The sequence below is a fragment of the Columba livia genome, chromosome 16 (assembly GCF_036013475.1).
Source record: "Columba livia isolate bColLiv1 breed racing homer chromosome 16, bColLiv1.pat.W.v2, whole genome shotgun sequence".
Classification (NCBI taxonomy): Eukaryota; Metazoa; Chordata; class Aves; order Columbiformes; family Columbidae; genus Columba; species Columba livia.
Window position 1 is genome coordinate 4,267,541 of NC_088617.1, and position 21,327 is coordinate 4,288,867.

At 44.3% G+C, this 21,327-nt stretch overlaps 1 protein-coding gene across 2 annotated transcripts in view; it reads left to right on the forward strand.

Annotated features, from left to right (window-relative positions):
- Nucleotides 1-824: 824 nt before the first annotated feature.
- Nucleotides 825-21,327, forward strand: part of TOP1 (DNA topoisomerase I) — a 64,348-nt gene continuing 43,845 nt past the window's right edge. For both annotated transcript variants that reach the window (XM_005502700.3, XM_021287895.2), the window contains exons 1-2: nucleotides 825-1,082; nucleotides 1,738-1,762. In XM_005502700.3, the coding sequence (XP_005502757.1) occupies nucleotides 1,050-1,082; nucleotides 1,738-1,762 (58 nt within the window). In that variant the 5' untranslated portion in view covers nucleotides 825-1,049. The remainder of the gene's footprint in view (nucleotides 1,083-1,737; nucleotides 1,763-21,327) is intronic.

Genomic DNA, 21,327 nt, shown 5'->3' on the forward strand with positions numbered 1-21,327 from the left:
TGACAGAGGGAACTGACAGCTGCATCATTTTGAAATGCTTTAAATCACACTGCACATCAGGCCCTTTGTGCTTACACAGGTTCTGTAGGAGCGTGACTCAGTGGAGCTCGCAGAGAGCTGGCAGAACAGGAAGGCCTGTCAGGCCCTGAGCTCACCAGCAGCACCACTGCAGGGAAGACACAACCCAGGTGGAGCGGCCCAGCCTGGACACCCCCACCCGTTTCATGTGCCACGGTCCTGCCTGGCACTGACCATGTGGATGCCATATGCATGGACGTGACCGGTTCCAAGGTGCCCGAGAAGAGCAGCTGCAGGAGGACACGTCCTGGCCCTGGAGTGGGGCCTCGCAGGGTGCTCACGATGCAGCTGTGCTGGTCACCACGGGCGTCCGAGGGGACCCATCCCCACAGCCCAGCCCGCGCCGCCTCCCCTCCCGCCCTGCAGGAGCGCCATGCTTCCCTGACGGGGTGGGGCCTGCGGGGCGAGGGGCGGGGCTTGGTATGCAAATACAGCCGGTGGCCTGCAGGGTGGGATGGCACGCATGCGCACTACGCGAGCAGCGGCGCACGGGTTCTTACACAATGAACCGGGCTCCTCCAGCGGCGGGGAGGGGACTGGTGGGGCGGGGCCGAGCATGTAAATGAGGGCCGGCTTTTGCTGAGCGATTGGATAAAAGGGAGGAAGAGGCGGGACCGGATATGTAAAAACCAGCCGGCGCAGGGGGCGGTTGCGTTCGGGGCGTGGTCCGTATGCAAATCTCGCCGTCTCGCGCGCGGCGGGGGCGCGGCTCGGACGCAGACAAACCAACTGCCGCTTCCCAACTCCCGCCCTCCGTTCTGTCTAACCCCGCCTTGGCCCCGCCCCTTGGGTAAAAGGTGTCGCGCCTGCGCAGTGCGCCGAAATAAGGACTTAGTCTGTTACACAACCGCTGTGGAGCCAGGGGCTGTGCTCTCCGTCGCGTCCAGGCTCCGCGCGTCCCCGGCGGCGCGGCTCGGCTCTCCTCAGCGCTCCTCTCCTCCTGCTCCGCTAGGCCTCCCGCGCCCTCCGGCATGAGCGGGGACCAGCTACACAACGATTCCCAGGTGAGCGCCCGTTCACCGCCCGCGGGGGCCCACTCTCGGGGGACCCCGGCCTCTCGCCACTGAGGCCGCGCGGTCCTTACATCCCCTCAGGGCCGGCCCTGGGGGCCCGGCTGACATCCCCCGTCTTTAACCTTAGTGCGAGGGGGACGTGTCCGGCTGCTGCCCCCTGTCTTGCCCCACTCGGGGTAGCCCACGCGTCTGGGGAGAGCCCTGTCAACCCGGCCTGTTCCCCCACGTCGTGCTGGGGCGCCCCCATCCACCAAGCCCTTCCCGCCCCGGGCCCCGTGTCTGCCCACTTGGGAGGCGGTGGGGGAGAGGGGACGCGTGTGTCACCCACTGCCTGGGAAAAGGGGAGGGGGGTGGTTGTCGCCTTCCCCCGGCTCCCTTCCTTCTGGGGGTGGGGGTCACCCCCGGGTGCTGGGTGACGGTTCACCCTGTTCTCCCCCCCCAAGCCACGGGGGGCACCTTCCGCATCGCGCTGATCCTTTCTCATTTGATATTTAATTTCCCTAAAAAAATTAGAATGAAGGAAGGGGAGAAAAATCCAGCGCGCCTCCCCGCCCCCCCCCCCCGAAAAAAAAATAAAAGAAAATTAAAAAAAAGCTCCGTCGGGACGGCGTTTTTCACGGTGTGTCCCTGTCTCCTCTCCCCGCAGATCGAGGCGGATTTCCGAGCGAACGGTGAGTGTGGCCCCGGCGCGCCCCTCGCCTCGCCGCGCACAGACATGGCGTCCCAGAGACTAAGTCCCGGCTCCTCGCTCACCGGCCCCATTGTTCCCATCGAGCTGCCAAAAGCGCCCCTTTCCCGGCGGCCTCGTTCCCCCCCGACCCCCGCTTCCCCTAGTGGGGGCACCGGAGGCCCCTGATCCGAGCCCATCGGCTCTGCCGGGGTCCCCTTTGGGCCCCGATTCCTCCCTGGAAAGTCGCCTTGTCGACGGTCGGGACTTAGTCTCTGCGCCATTTTCTTTTTCTCCTCTCTTCTGTGTGGCTTTCTCTGCTTCTCCTCCTCCCCGAGCTGCCAGCGAGGAGCCTTTACAGAGGCACCGGGCGGCGATCCCCGGCCCCCAGCCCCTTCTTAACGCAGGGGAAAGCAAAGTTTTAACTAAAATAAATCCCCGAGGCTTTTTTCTTTTATTTTTTCTTTTAATTGCAGCCTCCCTTCCCCCACTGCTCCTCGTTTCTGTTCCTTTCAGAGAATCCCTCCTTTCCCCTAAAATGAAAGGTGATTGCAACATGTTGCTCTTTAAAAGAATCTGCTGCATCCATTTTAAGATCAGTCTGATTTCTTGCCTCCCTGTGTAATTGATGTAACTTTACCTTGTTGGGTGGGGCTTTTTTAATTAAAATAAAAGCCCACATTAAAAAAAAAAAAGGACACAACAGTGCAGACAATTCCAGAAAGGTAGACAGCATCACTTCAGAAAGTTTGCAAGTTAACTGCTAATTTTCTTCGGAAACATAGTAGTAGGCCTGTAATTATATAGATAGATAGATAGATATACGCTTATATGTGTATATGTATTTATATTCATGTATATACACACATAATGTATTTTTTAATCAGCCTGATGGCTGCTAACTTTTTCTGATTGTTTATTCGTTTTTCTAGGAATCAAGCTAATTGCAATCCCCCCCCAAGTTGATAGGTGTCAAACTGAAGGGCTATAGCAGGGTGGAGGGGAGTTGAGGCCGTCCAACCTTTGTGTGTCTGTGTTATTGTCACTGTTCAGGATGCGTAAGGAGCTCTGAGCTGTCCTCTGGCTGGTGAAGTGATAGAGGGTGAGAGACCAAAAAAAGGTTGAAGCTATCTGCTTGGCTTACACTGATTTTTAGCATGCTTTTCTGGATGATGTCCATGTGCCTGCTTGCTTTGTAGGCTACTGCGTGTAAATATTTACACATGTACGTTTGTGTGCACCTTTCTTTCCGTCAGTTCATTGGAATGTGATTGTGTGTGTGCAGTAGGAGCAGGCAGTAGTGAATATGCAGTTTTTGAATTTTGATTTCCATTCTAAATCTATGGTAGGGCTTTGTGAATAATTCTTAACAGAAAAAAGGGTGCAGTGGATTTCCTAAGAAGTGCAGGAGTGACTCTTGAAGCAACTTATGTATGAGCATATATTTGAATTTTTGTAGCCTTTTTATGCTGGGAAATAAGTGCTTAAGGATCATCTTTATTTAGGGAAAAGTATTCCCTGGTAAGCTTTAGTTATGTGCTGATTTACATAGGGGAAATGATACATATTTGACCTTTCAATTCCAGCTTCCAGTGAACTTCTTAGAGGGATTTTTCTCCTCTATTGTGACCATGTGCTATTTTATTCTTTTCAGAGTTTTAGGCATACAACACTTAAAACCCCTCCAGTTTTTATTTCTACCACGTGTTGGAGGAATTCAATGCAGAAATTCAAAGCAGCACACCTTGATGGAAAAACTGAATTCCTGGTAAATCAAGCATACCCAGCAAATTCATTCCAGTGTAGGTATTGGCACCCTTTTCCTCCTACTGGAGTTATTTTATGGCAGTCGTGTAACATCATTGTGACTGATCAGAGGCCTCTCAAATCCTTTTCAGCACTGAAAGGTGCATGTAACCCTGTTAGTCTTATTAAAGGAATAGTGCTGAATAGACACTGTCCTTTCTGACCTTGTGACCAGGACTGATCTACCTGCAAACCTGTCCCCCCTGCTCGCTCTGAGCCTGGTTCCCTCTGCACAAGAGCTCTTTGCACTTCTGGGTTAGGAATTGTCACGCGTGGCTCCGAGAACAGCAGTTCTCATTTAGCCATCACAGTGAGGCTGTAGCTGTTACACTCTTGTTTTGATCCTATTCAGTGGCAAAGATGAAGAGTGGGTGTAGGAATCTCAAGTACCTTTTTTTTTGGTCCAGATATCTAGAATTGGTTTGTACTTGGATTATTGTTTGGTGAAAGTCTCCTTTTAGGCCGCCTTTCCTCTTCACATTTGGGGGAAGGGAAGTTTTTCTGGGGGCTGGTACTGACTCATTCTCAATGTTGAATGTACCAGCAGTAAACATTTTTGTTAATAAAGAATGTTTTGCGTGACTTCTGGATAGCGTATCAGTGATAGAGCAGCTTAAGCCCTTTGAAGTTTCCTGTTGTTGCTCATGTTCATATCTAGGTCAGTGGACATCCTACCTGGGGTGGTGATCGCAGGAGTTGCTGCCGATGAAGTGAGGTGGGTGGAGGTGGATCTGCTGGCCCATCGCAGGTCACCAAGGAGCACCCTGGTTGTAGCTGAGCAGTTGGATCTGATTACACACCCGTTTCATTGATAGCAGGGCAGTGTTGGCTACGAGAGAGGATGCCAGCAGCGAGTATGAGTTCCTGGCTATTTCTTGTCATTAAGTAGCCAGATCACTCTAAGCAAGAGTGTCCTGGGCAAATTCCAGCTTGGGTAATTGCATTTGTCTCAATATCCAGATTCTCCCTCCTGTTTAGTTTGGCTACGTTGGGTATTTTTTTCACCTTAACTGTATTTTTAGTATCAGTACGCACTGCAAAGAATTTTCCATGTTCAGTCCTAGCAGTGCCTATTTGCAAACTACACTGAGGACAATACTGTGCTGAAACAGCGAGCTTTTTTTGCAAGTAATGTCCCCACAGTCCTCAGCCTTGTAGAAGAGAAATGGTAGTTTAAAACTGTAATTTCCAAGTACAGCTTGGTCACTGAAAATTACCCCCTCTTCACAGATGTGAATGTTGAGTCACAACTATGTAGTCAGGGAGGGAATTATTCAAATTTCATTTTTCTCACATAGTAAAATTGCAGATTGCTTCAGATGCAAAATCTATTTGGATTCTATTGAGTTGTGCCTTTAAGAGCTTTATTATTAAGGTTGAATGTAACAGCCTCTTTAGTACTGAGGAAAATGTTGAGACTAGAAGCAATTTATCTTAACTTTCAGTTCTCCCTTTGTATTTACAGAGGGCAATAGATAAAAATTCCTTTTGTTTGCAAAATAATCAAATTGTGTTCCAGACCTACTAACTGCTACTAGTGTCTTGGCTATTCACCAGCCTGCGATCAGAAATTGTGTAAAATCAGAACTGTTGTGTGTAGAAAGTGAAAGCATTACCCTAAGCAGTGTTTTTTTCCTCTGATTGAGTTGACTAATAATGTTAAGATGGAGTTTGAAGCCAGTATCACTGTAGCAATCATTACAGTGTATTAACAGGATTCAAGCATGAATTTGATTGTCCAGTGTCATAGAGATGGCCTCTGGAAGTCAAAGACGCTTGAAGGAGGGGTTTGTTTTAACAGTGAATTTTTTGAAGGGGAAAAAGGGCGGCTTTGCTGCTGCAGCATCTTATCAGAAACTGGCAGGTTTTTTATGTTGGCGTGAATGCTCAGGCCCTCTGTATATATCAGGGTGGAGATATGAAGGGGAATGAGCAAGAGGGAAATTTAAATTAGATAGCGAGAGTGCTCAACAAGTGCCTTGCACCTTACAGAATTTCAGCGCGTTTTGCATTAAATTCACATTTCACGTGTGGCAACGCTGCACACGTGAAAGGTGGGGGTGATTCAAGCAACATAAGGGAGATCCTTCAGATTTTGCAGCGGTTGTGAAACAGTCTGTTGGAGATTTGTTTGTCCTTGCTGCCGCTTGGTTGGTGCCTTTTGGAGGGGTGAGAGTTTTGTGAAGGAGAACAGGGCTACTTCTGACATAGAGCTCTGTGTGCTGCTGCTGTTAGAGCCGCTGTGCTAAACAAACTTGGTGAAGTTAGAGGAGGATTGAAGGTAAACTGTAGTGCACATCAGGGCAACACTGTCTTTTGAGTTCCCTGGAAGTATGATGTCACCAGCGTGCTTAAATGTCAAATGTTTGGCAAAGGGATCCAAAATACAAAAGGTAGTTAATGGTATTTAGATGCAGATTGATATCACCACTGAAAATTTCCTTTCCCTTTTTTGTGATACATGGAGACGTGAATCCTGAAGAATGTACTTTGTTCCTTCCAACACAAGCCTTGAGTCACTCCCTGCCTTTGCTTCCAGCCTGGCGCTGGGTGATGAGCCCGCATTGTGAGCAGTGCTGCCCACAGCCTCACAACAATACTTATGGTAGTTCTAAGTCTGAAACCACTTAGCTTCTTTTATTTTAGAAGTATTTAACGTCAGACCCCAATCTCTGCAAAATTTCTTAATTTTGTTTCTTGCAGCTATTTTCAACGTGTTAACAGCAATCTATCGCAAAGCTTGTAGAATGTAGCAGTGGAGCTATCAGAACCTGCAAGTTGTTACAAGTGAGGGTGCTCTGAAGTGAATTGATAATTTCTGACACCTCTCCGAAATGTAAATAAATGTATTGTTGCTAAGCTGCTCTTAAATATCATGTGCCACATGTCTGCATCTGTTTGCCCAGCAGTAGCCTCAGAAGGGCTTTACTGAAGACCTTGAGGTCTGTTGTGTTAATTGTTCTGACACGTTCAGTTTTCAGGTTAAAACTTAATGGGTGTCTTGTGGGAGTGGGGAGTTGAATGCATTTCTGTTAGCTGCAGCCAACTCTTGTTTTTGTTAAAACTCAGCAGAATTACCTAAATGTGCTGGAAGATGTGTTTTGGCGGTTAATGGCCTGTGTGCTCCCTACATCTAGCAGATTTTCTTAAGACGTTTTTCCTTTTAGTACAGTGTTAAGCGATATCTGTTGTTAACATGTTATCAGGGCTTTGTTTATTTTGTAAAACGCGAAACCAGTGTAAAAGTGTGGGGTTTTTTATATGGTTTCACCTAAATTAGGCACACAGCTCATAAACATGATCAAACACAAGTTCAGGTTTAATTTCATTTACAACTGTGATTTCAGATATTTGTTTGGTAGTTCATTGAATTCCAACCTCCCGAGTTGTGCTGTCAGCACAAACTGCAATAATATGTAATTATAGCGAGTACTTAACATCTCATTTACTCAAATTCCTCTGTTAATGATTTTGCTGGATTCCTGTTAAAGTAATACCTGCTGAAATAGCACAAGTCACTGCCCTATTAGAGGGAGGCTCCAGGTCAGATTCGTACCGGTGTCGTACATTATTGTAGTTTTCTAAAATCAGTGGAGCTCTGACAGTGTATCTGCTGCTTTGTTATTGGACTACAGGGATGGGCTTTAATGATACAGTGACTATTTTAAAAAGTACAATTTAACATAAAAAAAAAATCAGCGCAGATTTTCTTCTGTGGCTTTTCATGATGGGATAGTTTCTCTTTCAAGTCTGCTTGAGCTGGTTGTGCTTACATAATTTCTCATATCCTTGTAAGACATGCAGTCATTCGGAGATATTTATTGGCTTATTAAATTGAATTGCCTTTGCAGCTGCTAGTTTTATGGAAACTGCCCCAAGTTTTATGGAAAACCTCACACTCTGAAACATGGGAGCAAAATGCTATTTATGTATTCTGCTCCTGCCTGCGGTATCCAAGGATGGTGTCTTAGGTTTTCACATCTGAGAGAGGATTTTTGTTGTAGAAGTCAGTGTTTCTCACATTGCTTCTCTGGGCTGTTTCGTTTGACTGAGACAGCAGCATATGACAAATATGCCCAGCCGTACCTTCTCCCTACACTCCCAGCATTCTGAGCTGTTTAGCACTGTCAGCGTTTAAATATGTATCATCATTAGATTTCAAAGTGCTTCCCCGTACTAAGAGAACAGGAGAAGGGGATGGACTTGCTGTTGGTTCAGCAGCCAGTTTGCTGCTTACCTGCTCTCCTGAAAGAACAGCTAGAAAATCAGTTAAAAACCCAGTTCTGAGCTACAAGGAGGATTATTCCTTTTAAACCATATTCCCAGTTACGCTGTCCTTGCTCTGCCATTGACTCTTCTCCAGGGAGCTCCCACCGCAGTGTGCCTCTGGTGCTTCTACTGTCTGTTGCTGGTTGTACACTGGAATTAAGAGTGTGTTGAAAGCTGCTCTGGGCAGGGTCTTTGCTGCTGCAAGCTCCTGATATTTGGTAGTTCAGCTGAACAAGTTGTAGTAGCAGTTTCCCGGTGTCTGAGACTACAGTATTTTTAGCACAGCATTCGTTCAAAATGTCTTGGCTGACATAAATACTAAATAGTTCCAGTGGGTTTAATCACATTTATAGTTAGAAATATTTTCATCCTGAATGCTGGCTTTTTAATGGTCATAAGGAGTGAAGTGCAGTGATACCTTCTGGTGTCACAGTGAGAGTTTGGACGTTTGGAAGGTGACGCGAAAAGAAAAGGTGAAAGTTAATCTTGTATTTTTGCGACCTGCAAGGTATAAAGACCGCTTGAAAGTTACCATTGGCTTTAGAAACATGAGAATACATGTATATTTTCAGGTTGAAATTTGTGATTTGTAGATTGGGCTTCTGTAGTTACTCAGCTGGTGAACAAGCGAGAGCTCCAGGCCTGAGAATGGAAGTGGAGAGTATGGAGCTGCCGTCAGCCTTCCTGAAACCTTTTCTTTTGTAACACCTACTTAACATCAATGGTTCTTGGACTACTTTGAGATAAAAGTAGTATTTTGTTAAACCTCAGTCTGTGTTGTGGTGTCAGCAGGAGTGGTGATATGAAATAGAGTTTTGTGCCAGTCCTTGCAATAAACTATATTCTGGGAGATCCTCCAGCCCAACTGGTGGTGATCAGACATGCTGCTTTTGGAGAAATGGTAGATCTTGGCAATTAGTTCCCTATTAATAGCTAATGATAGAGATGGAGTTATGTAATGAGGAAAGATGAGCAGAAGAGGGACAGCGGTTCGAGTAAGAGTTACTAGGCTATTATCACAAAGTTCTAGTGATGTTTTCCATCATCTCAAAGCCTGTTGGTCTGCTAGAATAACATACCGTGCACAAAAAGAAGAAATGAGCAGCCGGTGATAGTGAATACTACGTTTGATACTGTTGCTTCACTCTGGAGAAGTTGCGTTTGTTCGTAGCTGTTAAATCTCAGTGGCTTCACTTGAAGATGATGGCAGTAGCAGTCAGCTCAGACAACTAACGTGCACCGACAGCTGCTGTGTGTTTCCAAACCGCCCGTTCCCAGCGAGGAGGAACGGCACGGATCGTGCTTTACTCCTGACTTGGGAAACTTTGGAGGTGGGGGCTGGAAAATGTCTGAAATGCAGATCTTGATGGGATGGGGGCAGCGCAGGCTCAAGTATGGGCCGCACAGCAGGAAAGTCAGCGTAGGTGCTTGTCATTTAGCCACAGCAGACAGTACCTCATCAAGAAAAACAACCCGTGTCTCCACCTAAAGTACTTAAATCCCTTTTTAAGTATGAAGAGTGTAACTTACGAAATTGGGATGATTGCAGGGTAGAGAGCCACAGCATCAGGCCATTGGGAAATTGTTTTATTAGAAGGCTTCTGTCAGTCTTAAAGCCAAAACTCTCTACTCACAAAGCTTCTGGTCAGTAGTTCTTTGTGGATTCCTTATCAATATTTTTGACATGAATGTATTTGGTCGTGCTTACAATCTCACCATATGCTTTGTGCAGTTGTGAGCTGTGTGGGTGTGCCTGGATGTATTTTTATCTTATACCTTCGTCAGAGAAGGGTTTTTATAGGAAGTGGTATAAAGACAATGGCTTCCTTCACTGGCCGTATTGCAGAGTGCTGAGCTTCGTGGTGCCCACCTAAAGAGGAAGATTTGCCCCTTGATAATTCTGCCCAGTATAGACGATTGCCTGTTAAAGACAGATGGACATTCACGGAATTCAGTGCAGCAGCAGAGTGATTCTGCAGTTGGCTGGATCTTTCCATGACTGGGGAGAGATTGATTTCTGCCTCAGGAAAGCTTGGAGCATACTTGTAGCTTCACTAAAATATTTTTATCAGTCTGTGTAACTCATCTTTGACTAGGTCATATCTGTGTCCATTAAAGGTGTGCTCCGTGGTGGGGATATACTAGCTAAGTGCCTCTTATGTCTCATCAGCTGGAGTACACAGCTGACATAGTCTTACAGACACACAGTATTTAGCAGATAGTACAACTTTATTTGGGGGAGCAAGACTCCCACATTCGCAGTGAAGGCATAGTTCTGTTTCTTCACCATATCCCCTTTTATCCCATAATGCTATTTTTTCAATTATTTTCTGGAAATAACACCCTGGTGACTTTTACTACTTATTGCTCCTTTTGAATCCCAATCACTGATTTGCACAGTCCTACTAATTTTTGCAGTAACATCTGGGACCTCAGTACTAGAGCATTTTGCTGTGTTAGGGCATAAACTATAGGAACAAATGAAATATTAGGTCTCATATTCATTGTGGATGAGACTCCATACAGCTTGTCCTACCTGAAACCCACTTGGCTAATGTATGAGCACTGCTTGGCTGCTCTGGAATGAGTTTTGCCAAATGCTTGTAATTTCTGAAGTGTTGGGCTCATTGTGCTAGTCAGCGTATACTGCATGGGGTTGGAAATTGTCTTGTTTCCATCCAAATGTCTGTCAGTTTGGTGCATCTAGAAGATATGGGGCAGTGTCTAAATGGGGTAATTTTAAGAATTTTTAAAAGTATTTCTTTAGACATTGACCAGAGATGTGGCTTCAAGGTAAAACGCCAAGAAATCAGTTAATAGAAATGGAGCAATACCCCAATACAGAGACGTTTTAAATTTTTCCTGACATTTGTCACTCTGATCTATTGCCTGGCACTTCTTCTGACACATGAGAATATGAACTTATAGCGTGTTATCCAGGACCTTTTTTCATCCTTTATTTGCCATTTTTCTTCTGTATACCTTTTCAATTTGAACAAAGGGAAAATCATCATGTTGTTGTTGGAATAGATGACCTGCGTTTTAGGACCAGGGCAATGTACTTTAGTTGAACTTTTAATTGATGGCAATGTGTTACTGCTCAAGGCTTATATTCCAGTATTTGAACAAGGGCCAGACTTGTCATAGCAGCTGCTCATCTTCCTCTGAGGCTGCAGTTTCTTGTTTTGGAGAGATGGCCTAAAAAGACCTTTTAGAGGAGTGGGCTCTCACCATCTGTGGGTTTTTTCCCTTTGAAATATGGTAAATATCTGTTGCAGATTTTTAAGTATCTGGAGAAAGAGTTGAGAAACATGTAGTGGTGTTCAAACTGAAATGCAGAGACTTGTGGAGTGAGGGTAGCACAACAAAGAGGCTTCTGTTCTTGTGGTCTGCAAGCGGAGTTTTAGGAGGAGAAAAGTACGGGTGGTGGGAGGGGACACCCTGTTCCGTGGCATGTGACATGAGATGGCTTGGACACCTGGTAACCAGGCAGGAGGACTGTCTTCCTGGTCTGCTCTGCAGTGGATGCAAGTCAGAGGTGAGTTCTTTCCGTCCTTGGGGAGATCAGGAGCTAAGCTGACAGTTCTTATTCCAGCATCTGGTTTGGTGCGATGCTGTCTTGCCAGCTCTCTGCATAGTCTCTGTTGCTTGATACTCTGGTCAGGCGATGTGAAGATGAAGGTTTGAATATGAAGAGAGATACTTTTGAAGCTGAAGGCAGGACATTCTGTTACATTTGGTTGTTATGCCTGGGATTTAAGGTCCCTTGTGCTATACATTGTTATCCTGTCCTAAGGCCATACAGTTTAAATGCGCAACTCAGCAGGACAAGGGGGAGTACTGTACTCTTTTTGGAGGTGGAGAAACAAGAACAGAGTGGGAGTGATTTCTTCCAGCACAGAAATAGATGTAAAGCTGTCAGACTAGGACTAAGATTCAATTCCTACTTGGACTTGCATTTTCAATTTTTAATTCTCTCTCCAGCTGAGGACTGAGGTGGTTAGCAAAGAATAGGATAAAAAAAAAACCCCACTTCTGCAGTTTTAGCATATGTTGTAATTTTTTCTTAAATAGAGAGCTCATCTCAGGAGATACACCCTGTAGTTTTTTTCTGTAGGGCTAAATTATTTCACAAATACTAAAATGTTGCATGATGAGTATTGCAATTAGTGAAATCACTGGATTTACGGTAGGGAGATGTGGTTTCCTGGTCTGTGGATGGGGTTTGGGTATCAAGTACTTTTCAGGTAAGGCTCTTGCACCATCCATGCCACCTTGGTGTGAATGTCTCCAAACTGTGCCTTGAGCAATAGGAAGAGCATACTATGTCTTCTGCCAGTTTGCGAATGCAAGTGTGTGAGTAAGTTCAATTACTGGAGAGATAAAACAGCTGGGATGGGCAGGTACCAGTTTGAACTTGCCTAAGAAGGTACACTTACAAGTTAGACCAGCACTCCCCATTTTAATCCAGCCTTTTGGGAAACTGAGAGCAGGAGCTCTTTGGAGATCCATGTGAGGGAATGATTCATTGCAACACAAGCAGCGTGTACAAAATGGAGGGATGGCGTAGTACTAGTGACGTGTGCTCTGAGGTTTGTATTCTAGAGTTAATGACCACCAGATGGGGAATAAAAAGCTGCCTGCTCTTCTTTTGAGCACTGAGAATGTCATTGAGGCTGTTAAAATGTGCAGTATCTGTTGTAATGCTTCTTGTGCACAGGAAACCCCTTTACATTTGGATCAGAGTAGGCTTTTCTTGCTGGGGTTTCTCCTCGACACTTAGTTTTCAGCACTGGCTTTGGCTGAAAATTAGGTTCCTTTGGTTTGGTAACAGTGCATCTCAGGGATTAAGTGCAAAAAGTCTTGAGAGCTTTCTGGGAGTAGAAAAAATAAGATGCAAGTTGTGTTCCAGTACACAAGTGTGAATTGCCAGATCCAGAGGCAGTAAGTTCGTGTGACTACAAACCCAGTGCAAGAGATGAACTCTTAACAACAGTGACCTTGATTGACTTGTGATCCTGTTGTAGGTGCCATCTTTATCCATGTTTTTTAGCCAACAAACACTGGCACAAATCAGAGTCAGGATATCAGTGCTGTTAACTCTGATATTTGCAAGTTGTCACACTGGAGGTGTGTGGTTATTTGGGTTACTTTGTCTTGCTCCAGCAAGTTGGAACATCTCTCCAGCTGTCCGGGATACCTTTAGATGTGAATGTGGATAACGTGCATTTTTCCAGAGCCTTTTTCAATTCTTATATCCTCCTGTGTTCTTCCTATTCCAAAAGTAGGAAGCCTCTCAGAGGAGCTGGCATCTTGTCTGAGTTCTAATATCATTGCTGTATATGTCACCTGCACTTCATTAGGGAAGCATAAGTGAGCTGTCCTTGAAATACCTGTTTTTATGACTAGATACTAATTTAAAACATGCTTCTCTCTGGAGTTTGCTAGCTGTCGTAAACAATGTTTTGCTGTTATCATCAAGCAGGCTTATTCAGCATCACTTGTATCTTAAGGAAGGCATCTCCAGGTTTTAGGCTGTTCTAATAGTCTAGATATAAAGAGGAAAGAACAGCTTGGCACCTGATATTCTATGCTTGACTCCTTTAGTAGGATTGATGAGTCCGTCAGTTTCTTGTTTCATGAATGAAGGTGTAAATCTGTCGTTCTTGAAGTGTTGCCTTCCACGTGTAACATGTTTGCCCCTTCCCTCCTGCCCAGCCCTGTTGTTGAGACTCTTGTCCAGTGTTGCTTAATCTTTATGGTTTTGCAATCTATCACTAGTAAAGTGTGAGCTTGGCTGTGTAGAGGAAAAAGTGAACTTGTGTTGGAACCACAGCCTGAGTTAAAATAGTCTTGTCTTTCTCTGTGTTCACGAGGAAGCCTCTTTTACACCACTCATCCAGTTTTCAGGAATCCGATGTATTTTTCTTGACAGCTGCTGGTGTTCTCTGTGCATGCCGAGTGAGTGTGTTCTGTGTGTGGTTCAGCAGACAGCTTACACTTGGTGTTGGCAGCAGGGACAGGTAGTTCGGAGGATGGGTTGGATCTCTGATCTGTGCTTGGGCTTTGCTGCTCATTGGTGTGCTTGATTAGAATAAGAAACAATACTAATGCCCTGGCCACCTTTCAAAGAACTGGGACATTTACAAGGTGTTGGTGTACCTAAGGAAGCTAAAGTGTGTATTTTTAAATGGATTCCTTTATAGAGAATGAAGCTGCGGAGTGTTTTGTGAAATGAGCCCCCCGTAGCTGTATTTCACAAGAACATGAAGCAGTGTTCAAACAAAACAAGATGTGAGCCTGGTTTATTAAATTAAAACCAAACTAATTCTGAAGTTAACTAGTTTTGTTTTTTCTCCCTTTTTGTAAATACCCCACCCACCCAGCCAGCCAGGCACGGGAGCCTCGTGCTCAGCCTCTAATCCACACTGAGAAACCTTCAGTCCCAAAGGGAGCTCCTTAGTGTGTAGTCCAAGGAGTCCCCTTTGCATAACATTGGGGTGTTTGTGTTTCGGGAGGGCCATTGAGCTGGCGAAAGGAACACTTCTCGGTTTCATTTTCATAGAGAAGTCCTAGGGAAGAAATCTACTGACTTGCACAAGGCAAATATTTACTTTTTAAATGGAACTGAAATAAATATCCTAGCTGATATTTTTTTCTAAGCTGAGTTTTTATAGTGTCTTTTTGTGTGTATTAACAGTTTAATCTCAGCGGAGCTCTGGAATTAGTCTTTGCCAGTTAGCTCTATAAGGAGAACAGAGTCAAAGAAACTCAATTCAGTTTTTTTCTCTCAATACTGAAAAACAAGTATTTAAAAAAATTGTAGCACGTGGACTACAAACAAGTATAATGGTGATTTTGATCATAGTTGCTTCAGAGACTGGAAAGGTAAGTTTTCCACTAGTTTTCAGTTTAGACAGGACCTGGTATTCAGAAGGGCTTTCTTCTAAGTATTATTGAAGTGTTAGGAGGCTTTAAAATGTGAATTTGTGTGATTTTTAGGTTTCTCATAGGTCTCTTATTCCCATATTCTAAAGTTGGTGTCATTGACACTTCCTCAGTTCTTCTCATAAGCTGTTTCATAAATCTTAACTGTCTCTTCCCCCTCACTGCCAGGTATCCCCATAGTATGTTATTAGGCGGTGTGGTTAGCGCTTTGCTAATTACTGGTACATGATTTCCCAAATCCTGAGATTTTGAATGGGTTTATTTACATACAGAACTAAATTTGGATCAAATGACTTGAGGAGATGGGTAACTCCTAAAAGACACCAGTACAGAAATAGGTTGTCAAGTGTCTTTGTATACCAAGAGTCAGACGATGTTTCCTCCCTGTCATCACTACAGTTTTGCCTTGCACTTCATCAAACCAGAATTACTCTTGTTTGTCACACATGCGTGTAGTTCATAAAGTAACTTCTCGTGCGCTCCCTGATGGAACAAATGCTGGACTTGGCCTTCACTGCACACCTTACACTGTAGCAAAGTCGATTTTTCTGAAAACGTGATGCTTGGCATTAGGAAATTGTTCCTTGTTTTACTTGTCTGTGGTTATTGCTTTCACTTAAAAATGCAGTTTCTATATCAGGGTAGCTGTGTTAGTGTAAAGCACTAGCAGACAAGATTCTAGTACTTGCCACTGAGATTGTAGTGGCAGAAAGTGTCTTGTTTTGTATTTTAATCTCAAGGTAACTGGTACTTTAGTCTCTTGTTGTGTAAACCTGTGTTGAACTGTTTTTCTGGTTGTAGATCCTTTCTTGAGTAGAGTCTACTGAACCATTTCACCTCTTAAGAGATGCGAGCAAATGTCCTTAGGAAATCAGGTTACACTGTCTCCAAGAAATTTGAGGTGTTTAGGACACCATCAGTAGAAGATAAATGGTACAAACTGTTATTTAACTTTCAATTTTACTATGCCTCTTTTGGGTGAAATATCTTGATCTGTCTATACAGCTTCTTACGTTTTGGAATGGCATGTGAAGTTAAGTATCTCGTGTCATTTGCTGATTTTCAGAATAGGTCATATTTATTCTTTCTTATGGTATTAGCACAACCCATCATGCAGTTTTCCTGCTAACAGGCTTTATTTAGTAGTACCATGATTATTAATGAAAGCTTAAGGCTCTGGTGTTTCAGTATTGGTTCCTTTTTACTCCAGATAGTATCAAGTAAAAGGTGATCACAGGTGGCAGTCATGATCCCAGGAAAAAGAGGGAGTAATGGCTAAGTAAAACAGATCCAAGTTCAAGAAGAAATTGGTACACTTTAAAACTTGCAAAATGATGTCGCTGAAGTGCGTGTGAACTCAAACAGGTTAATTGTGTTCAGAGGCTGCAGTTTCACAACCGGCTGGGGCCGCTCTGCCCTTTGGGTACAGCAGAACCTATGAAATCTCTGAAGAGTGTGAGTGGCGCTTTGTGCTGCCGGGCACCTGGATGGAGCTTCCACTCCCAAAGTGGTTTTGTCTCGAACAGGCTTGAAATACGTGGAAGAGGAGGGAACAGCACAGCTGCTGCTCTGCGCTGTTTGCGTAGGAGCAAACCACTGAATCAGCTGGAGCGGGCACAGCTTTCAGTGCGGCGTATTTGTCCTTCATGTAAAACTCATAATAAATTTTAACAGATGTATTGATTTAATTTTGACTCTAGTAAGAACCATAGTAACTTTTTAAGAATGTGTCTCAACATATATATGAGACTGGCAGCTGAGAAACTTTTAAAAATAGGGGTTTTTTTAGCATTACAGTTGAATCATTCAGGAATACATTATTCAATTTTAAATAGTCTTAGCTGTTCCTCATGTTTCCTTTGCCTATTTCTGTTAAATAATCAAGTGGAAAGAAATATTTTTTATTTTTTCCTTTAGAATACTCCTGGAAAAAAAAAAAAGCTATATAACTTGTTTTTCTCATTTTTGAGTTAAATTAAATAACAAAGTCTTGAACCCCTCTGGTTGCTTTTTTAGCACTTACAGTTTTTCGAGCACATTTCTAACCCTCCCACCAACCAACCTCTTAAAATATTTAAATGCTGTTAGGTTTCACGTTCAGAAAACGTGAAAAGTAGAGTGTGATCATCTTGCAGTAGTTGTAAAGCAGAACCTCTGATACGATGGAAGTCATTAGTTGAGCACTTGGAGTTTGAAGTGCAGCGATAAACGAACTATTGATGACTCTGCACCTGCAGCTGATTTCCCTCAGTTTGAACAGCTCATTTAGTGACTGGGATAGTGGAAGCCATTTGAAAACTGAAGAGAAGAAAAGTAACTTGTCACATGTGGTTATTTTGGCGTAGGTAAAGGACTACTCTTAAAATTGGGGAATAAAGTAACCAGAAGCAGTTGGTTCTGTTGAATTTTCAAGGATTATGGTTGCTTTCTTTATATGCGAAACATTAAGTAAATGTTTTTCTCCCCTCGTAAGTCTCATTCAAGCAGATATGAGTTTTGCGTAAGGTGGAATCTGAAAATGTTGGCTGTGCATTTAATAAAGTTCTGGTTTCTGTCCAAAGATGCAAGCCTTGAGTTAAAAAGAGAAAGGAAAACCACCTCGCCAAACTGATAATATATTCCACAGAGCTTTTTTAATTGCAGAAGTTAGGACTTTATTATGCATAATAAAGTAACCACAGCGTGTTATCGTGCATTAAGAGGTTACATTTTGTATTCAGGTATCTGTATCAGTGTGATTTAACAGTTGCCAACTAGTGAGACTTGACCTGGATTTAACAAAATAAACAGGTTACAGGTGCATAACGAGATTCGAATCAGTGACTTAAGGTAACGTTTCCTGTCTTCTGATGTAAATTTAAGACTTCCAGTGGAATTTGGTGCATCATGTCTGGGAGCTGTACTTACTAGTCACTTCAGTATTGCAATCATAGCCTCATTTTAAAACTCACTTTTAAAGGTACTGTGGTCTAGCTGCTCTGGTGATGCTTTTCTACGGCCTCTATCCCTTTCAGAAGACTAAGGAGTACAGTTGGACGTGCAGAAATCTCAACTGTCATTAAACATTTACCTTTTGTTTACTTTCTTGTGTGTTTTAGCTGGAATCAGGTTTCTTCTCCTGTGCTAATTGCATCGATGTCCCTTAAGGCAGGAGAATTGCATTCCCTCCCTTGTCCGGGAGTGGGACTTGTGACAAAGCAGACTGATGAGATGCTTGTGGACAACCCTGGGAATTAGCTTGGCCTGGGTGAGTGGTCACATAACTCACCCACAATGGGAGCAGAGGTGAAATTGGGCTCTATCTACCCAGTGCAGCCCTACACTTGGAAGAAATTGTTGTAAATAGGGGAAAAAAAGATAAAGCAACTCCAGCTGGAATCAATGTGGGAGTTACTCCTGCTGTGAGGAGCCAATTTCAGTGTGATAAAAATAACACAAGAGCCTGGTCTTCTAAAACAAACATTTTATAAGTCTTTGGCCATGCTTTCCCCATCAGTTCAGCTTAGTAGGCAGGATATTAAGTAGTAGGAGAATCATCTGACTCCAGCATGTAAAACAGTGGTGCTGCTTGGCAGAGCTGATTTAAAGCTTGTACCAACCAGTCGTCTGTCATGCAGACTCAATTTATAGTCTAATCCTGAGGTTGTTCCCAAGGGTGCTGCCTCTTCCAGTCTTTCCTCCCTGCAGCAAGCAGGAGACCAGCACTGGCCAGAGCCACATCATCTTGTCCAGGGCTGGCTAATAAAAGGCTTTGAACAAATGCCACGAGAGGCTCTCTGGAGGACGCTGAGCACAGCCTGTCCCTGCGTACAAACTGTGTGTGATCCTGCCTGCGGACGGGAGCCTGGGCACCGACTGCCGAGACAGAAGCATTGCAATGCAACTGCCTTTTTTCTTGGGTTTTTTTGATCTTCTGTAAATTTTTTGCTTGGGGGGAGCTCCTTGTTCTGGGTCAAACCCAGGACAGTCGAACACGCCTTGTGTGTTGTTGGTGCGAATACGGGCTCTGTGCAAGCGAGTGTTGAGACATCACTTTTGTGCTAAGAAAGTGTGAGGATTTCAGGGAGTCCTTACAAACTACTTCTTTTTAGCGAATCCAAAAATGCTAGTGATTTACACAGTCAGTAAGGGCAAATATTGTTCTAGTTGACATCATTGCAGTGTAATTATTCCTGACAGCACAGCAGTTTTCCTGTTGGCTAGTACAGTTTTTAGAGCTGAAATTTTTCTTATGCCCCAAAATATCAATCTATTTTTTTTTAACATAGCTGAAGTTTCTATTATCCTCTTTAAGGACTAGGAGTTATAATTGTTTGCCCCTGTTTTCTCCTGATTCACCTGTCTTGAAAGTTTGCATGCAGTAAGCAGCTGTTGACTTTGCATCACAAACTGTTTAGTTTGCACCTTTCTAATGATGGTATAAAGAGCAGCTGGAGGCAGAAGAACCTTCTGCTGGGGCACTGACTCAGTGTATGGATGGAGTACAGTACGTGAAGTTCTCAGTCTGCAGTGTGAATTTGTCACCGATTGTACCAAAAGATTTTCTTTGCTCTTGACCCAGTCTGCTGAAGTAACTCTCTAAGCTGTTTCCCAATTTGTTAAAAATTTCCAGAAGGTGGTTCAGACCACCTGCCTGTGATGGTGATGCAGGAGGGAGCAGAGTCACTGCATTGCTTCTTAAGGTCTAGGCTTGGTTCTAGTGCTACAGTTGAGCATAAGCTGGGGCTCTCCAGGCTATGAAAGAACTGAAGAGCTAAAGTATCTCTGGCGTAACTGCAATCAGTGGCTGAGCAGAAGTGTTTCAGTCCACCGTGGTGTGCCCATCCTTCAGGAGACGGGATTGCTGAAGAGCAATGTGTTCTCCCAAAAATTCTGCAGCTGAAATTTCTAGCCAAGAACTCCTGAACGAAAAGGATTCCTGCATGCCAGGAAAATGAGGGTTAAGTGAAGCATTTGCTTTAGATTGTGTTGAAGTAAGGGATAGGTTATCTTCTGCAGTCCCTGATAGCTCTGAAGTCTAAACATGACTGTAAATGTTGCAACTACCCCGCTGGAGCAAACACTTTAGAGAAGCAGGGCAGAAGGCGAGCAGAGGCCTCTCGTTCTGGTTTCCCACCGATTCAGGAGTGACCCTGGGCAGTTCTTTTTGTCCGTGTCCCCGGTGCGGTGTGTACGTCCCCCCCCTTGTCCCTTCCCGAGAGGAGATTGTCTGTGGCAGCACTGCATGACGGGATCTGTGCTGAGCCCTGGATCTGTGCTAAAGGTTGGTTGCTTTCTAAGTCTGAAAATGGGATTAGTCCCCCTTGCATTATTTGAATGCCCTTAAAATTTACCTTCTTTTGTAGTTTTAAACTAGTTTTACACTCCGGGACTGCTTTGTGAGCAATTGTCCAGGCTTTTTCAGCAGGTCTGTCCTGCCTGCTGTGCCAGTTGTGTTAACTGCGTTTCACACAATGGGGGGGAAACGGGTGCGAATTTGGAAAAGCCTGAGATTACATGCTCTAGTAAAAATTGTTTTGTATTAGTGGACCTAAAAGAAATCCACAGGGAACCTACCTGTAACTGCTTCTTTATGCAAAATAATTTCCCCGAGCCGACTGGTAATAGCTGTTTCCTCTTAGCAACATTCGCTTTATATACCCAGAAGTTCTCCAGAGTCTCAGTCCTCTCTCTCTATATATATGTATTAGCAAATTGGAATACAGGCTTAGCTGCAATGAGCTGTAAGGCTTTTGAAACCTGAGAGGCAAGGAAGCTCAAGCTCGTTGTGGCTGTCCTTTGTTGGCTCTTACCTCTGTATTTTGCATCTGGTTGTGATATTCAGATACAGGCAGAGCCGGCTCTGGAAAGGGTCATTGCCTGCTACAGTTACCGAACTTTCCACTTTTCTCTCTGTTCAGTCCCTTTCACTGCCTGTGGAAAGTCATTCTGGGCTCGTTTGAGGTGGGTGGAGGAGGAATAAATGCTTCTTGAAAGCAAGGCAGTTGTTGCACATGACAGCGTCTAGGAGTGGGCATACGCCATATAAACTTGCACGTGCTTCCAACTCAGCTTTATTTCTAGAGAGCCCTGGAGCTTTCCTGAGTCCCACAGTGCTCCCTGCCTGCGTTTTTCCCCAGATCCTGCTCTTGGCCTCATCCTGGCCCCCGATGTGCAGCGATGTGACAGGCAGTGGCTTTTGAAACTTGAGGCAAAAGTGTATCTTGAGTTTTGCTGCTTCTTTAAAGACGTATGTGCAGTTCATAACTGTTTATTCATTTGGGTGCAGACTCATAAAGCAACAGGAAAAAATTGCTGAAACTATTTCCAGCGCAGTAAGAGAAGAGTGTTAGTTTGCAAGGTTCTCAAATTCAGAAGGCAGGAGGCTGTGGAAAGTAAGTGCTTGTACTCATGGAAGAGCGGAGCCTTGTGAGAATAAACACCACTAGGGACAAGAAGGAGGTTGTTGTTATCTCGTCCCTAAGGGTCTGCTCTGGACTCTCCTCTCCCATGCCAGCACAGCAGCATTTTAAGCTGTACCCTGATGCTGGTCATTTCCCCCAAGTT